Source organism: Sphaerodactylus townsendi, linkage group LG02 (assembly GCF_021028975.2).
Source record: "Sphaerodactylus townsendi isolate TG3544 linkage group LG02, MPM_Stown_v2.3, whole genome shotgun sequence".
NCBI classification, from domain to species: Eukaryota; Metazoa; Chordata; class Lepidosauria; order Squamata; family Sphaerodactylidae; genus Sphaerodactylus; species Sphaerodactylus townsendi.
The window spans coordinates 178,352,375-178,356,497 of NC_059426.1; the positions used below are offsets into that span (position 1 = coordinate 178,352,375).

At 42.8% G+C, this 4,123-nt stretch overlaps 1 protein-coding gene across 1 annotated transcript in view; it reads left to right on the forward strand.

The window, feature by feature from the left end:
- Positions 1-3,596: 3,596 nt before the first annotated feature.
- LOC125426432 (mitogen-activated protein kinase kinase kinase kinase 5-like) overlaps positions 3,597-4,123 on the forward strand; it is a 49,616-nt gene continuing 49,089 nt past the window's right edge. The window contains 1 exon segment of the mRNA XM_048484689.1: positions 3,597-3,622. Within this exon segment, the coding sequence (XP_048340646.1) occupies positions 3,597-3,622 (26 nt within the window).

Below are 4,123 nucleotides of genomic sequence, written 5' to 3' on the forward strand. Positions count from 1 at the left end.
CTGCCAAGTACTTTTACTCTCATTTATAGGAGCACATGTGGAGGAGAGGGTTACCTTATTGCGAGGTACCCATAGGAACAAGTAGATAAAGGAAGCATGCTAGAGAACAACACACACACACACACACATGTGTTGTGATCTCTAGGTGAGAAATGGGACAGGCTAAGAAGTCTGTAATGAACAGCCATTAAGCTTCCTTTATACGTTTTTCTCAGGTTTCCTTCCTTGAGATCTCACAGACTCCTTAATTTTTAAAAAACCAACAACTGGTTATTATTATATTGATAGTACATCACTTAATAATCAATATATCCAGGAGTTCTCTGGATTTCCAACTTTAATATTTTTTTTTGAAGTTTAGGCATTCTGCCTGAAAATCATCCAAAGAAGCTTAATAAACTATGTCGGCACTTATTAACAGCTGCCAGGGTAACAATTGCATCCCACTGGAAAACTGAAAGACATCTTACCACATAACTCTGGGAAGACAGAATTTAAAAATATGCTACAATGAAGAAGAAGAAGAAAAGTTTGGATTTATATCCCCCCTTTCTCTCCAGTAGGAGACTCAAAGGGGCTGACAATCTCCTTGCCCTTCCCCCCTCACTACAAACACCCTGTGAGGTAGGTGGGGCTGAGAGAGCTCCGAGAAGCTGTGACTAGCCCAAGGTCACCCAGCTGGCGTGTGTGGGAGTGCACAGGCTAATATGAATTCCCCAGATAAGCCTCCACAGCTCAGGTGGCAGAGCTGGGAATCAAACCCGGTTCCTCCAGATTAGATGCACGAGCTCTTAACCTCCTACGCCACTGCTGCTAATGGCCAAATGCCACTAATGGCCAAATTAACAAATCTTACAGACAGTCAAAAGAGAAGTTCAATGAGAAACGGGAACTGTATTTCTCGTTTGAGGCTAAATCAATTATGTAAGAATAATAATATTAATTTGTTATTAAGATATAAGTAACTGTAGATATTTACTGCCATTTTGGAATTAAAGGTTAGAAGGTAAAGGATTTTAAAACTAGGTAATGTTCCCTCTGAATGATATTTGTGCGGCAATTTTAAGATCCAGGGTGTCCTGGAGTCCGGAGTCCTTTTTGGACAGTCGACGGGATATAAATGGAAATTAATAAATAAATAATAGATATACCATTTATGAGTAACTGTATTTTCTTTCTTTTTTTCTTTCTATTTTTCTTTTATGTTTTTGGATTATATTTGAGAAAATTAATAAAAAATATCATTAAAATTTTTAGAAGAATTTGGATTTATACCCCACCTTTCTCTCCTGTTAGGAGACTCAAGGTGGCTTACAAACTCCTTTCCCTTCCTCTCCCCACAAACAGACACCTTGGGAGGCAGGTGGAGCTGAGAGAGTCCTGAGAGAACTGTGACTGGCTCAAGGTTGCCCAGCAGGAATGTAGGAGTGCAGAAACACATCTGGTTCACCAGATAAGCCTCTGCCACTCAGGTGGAGGAGTGGGGAATCAAACCCGGTTCTCCAGTTTAGAATCTACCTGCTCTTAACTACTATACCACGCTGGCTCTCAAGTAATTCTTTTTCCCCTTTTGTTGTGAAGATATACCTTTCCCCTTATAGCTCCTCAGTGAAGGGGAATACAGACTGACAACTAGTGATAGGGGAGGAAATGACCACTGTGAACGCCAGGAAAATGGCTGACCACATGGGTGGGAAAACTCTCCCAACTGCGTAGCAACCCTTCAGGCTTTAATACAATCATCCCCAAACTTTCACAGCAAAATTGAGAAAGATGGCTGAAAAGCCAGGGAAACACACAAGAGTACCGCAGTGCTATGGGGAAGTGGGGAAAAATCTCACTTCCCAAGAGCATCGAATCCATCGCAAATAACTATGTGTAGAAATGGCCTAAAATTTTAGAAGCAAGCCTTTATTGGCATAGACAATAGTACAACAATAATAAAAAACAGATCAAAAAGCATATACAATACAGGTCGACGGAAATCTACTGGCGTTTAGTAATTTCCAGGAGAAAGTCTGCCACTATCATACAGAGAGAAGGATCAGGGTTGTCCAACAAGTAGTGTAATCTAATTAAATTGGGGAGTTCGGGTAAATGTAAAGGAGTAAGATTCACATACTTGGATCTGATTTCCTTGAATCTGAGACAGTGTAGTAATTGGTGGGCCAGAGATTCAACTGAGCCATCGTTACATGGACACAATCTTTTAGCCTTTTCTTGCTTATTAAATCTGCCATGTAACAAGGCAGACGGCATAACATTAAACCTGGCGAGCATTATGGCTCTCCTTTGAGCAGGGTTTATTAAGCAATACAGGTAGTGTGCCAAGTGGCCCCGTTCAAATGGGAGAGAAAAATACAGGGGGGAGCACGTTTTCTTGGCTGCGGTGATTAGGGTAGAGATCTCTCTATCCAATAGTTGACCTTTTAATTTCCTATAAGCTTCTGAATAGGACAAGGGGCAAAGTGAATCCACTGACAGTCCAATAGAGGCCATTTTTTCTTCAATTATGGAAAACCAGGGGTTGGAATGGGTGTCAGAGAGCAGACGGTGGACCAGGGAATTACAGTCTGAGAGCAAATGAATTCGCAGCCAGAATCTAAAAGTCCTCAGCCAAGCGGCTGATTCCAAGGAGTTTTGACCTAACTCCAGACAAAGAGCTGCATAGGGCACGCAATTTGGGAGTCCAATGGCCTAAAATTAAGAATCCAGCTCAGAGAACTTATTCTGTAACTTTTTTTGTGCCATAAGAATCTCTTGTCACATACACTATACTTTGCTTAGATTTTACTTGGCAGCTTGTAAGGAGAACATAACACACACAAGTTTCTCATGAAATCATAGACCGAAAAAACCAGAGGACCTGCGTTTTGTAACTGAGACGCTGCAAAGAAAAAAAATTATTCTGTCGGTTCACCGTTCAGTGACTGAACAGACTCACCTTTGGAGGCAGAGGCGGGGGGCCGGGCCGTTTCAGTGTTGATCTGGGGGAAAAAACGAGATCAACAGAAAGCTATTAGTTCAGGCGAGCGTGTTGTGTCCCTCAAAAGGCAGGTTCGGAACCAAAGTCTCGTGTGATGACAGGTAAATGTTTAAAAGCGTTAGGTGAATGAAGACTGGAAAAATTAGTAGGATTAGACATGCAGTTCTTTTTGGTTTCCCTCTCCTTTCAAATGACAGATTATCTGCTATGTATCAGAGGCATTTCTGCTTCCTCCACTAAGAGAGCAGCAGTGGCGTAGGAGGTTAAGAGCTTGTGTATCTAATCTGGAGGAACCGGGTTTGATTCCCAGCTCTGCCGCCTGAGTTGTGGAGGCTTATCTGGGGAATTCAGATAAGCCTGTGCACTCCCACACATGCCAGCTGGGTGACCTTGGGCTAGTCACAGCTTCTCGGAGCTCTCTCAGCCCCACCTACCTCACAGGGTGTTTGTTGTGAGGGGGGAAGGGCAAGGAGATTGTCAGCCCCTTTGAGTCTCCTGCAGGAGAGAAAGGGGGGATATAAATGCAAACTATTCTTCTTCTTCTAAGTGCCAAAGACAAGAAAGCCCATTGGAGGTTTTTGCAGACAGGTATCTTTACTGTCTGGCAGGGATGTGTGAACCCACAAAACAAAGACGGTTCGTGTGTTCCAAGCGCTTTTATCTACCAGAAACTGTCCCTGTTTTCCAGAACTAGGTAAAGCACTATTAGTATAATTATTATTTTGCTTTTTAAGGAGTGGTTTCCTGACCTTTTGTTAAGGTGGGCTGCCAGGACCCAGCATCTGGCTACGGGGCTCTTGGTGCAGCCACAAGGGCCGGGGTTCAGTGCCGGAGCACTTGCTCAGCATGCAGAAAGTCCCAGCCACAGTATTCCCAGTTAAAGGATCGGGTTGTAGATGATGGGAAAGAGACGCGGGAGAGCTGCTGCCAGCTGAAGTAGATAAGACTGTTCTCGAGAGCCAGCATGGTGTTGTGGTTAAGAGCAGGTGCATTCTAATCTGGAGAACTGGGTTTGAGTCCTCGCTCTGCCACTTGAGCTGTGGAGGCTTATCTGGTGAACCAGATTAGTTTGTGCACTCCAATACATTAATTAATTAATTAATTAATTAATTAATTAATTAATTAATTAATTAATTA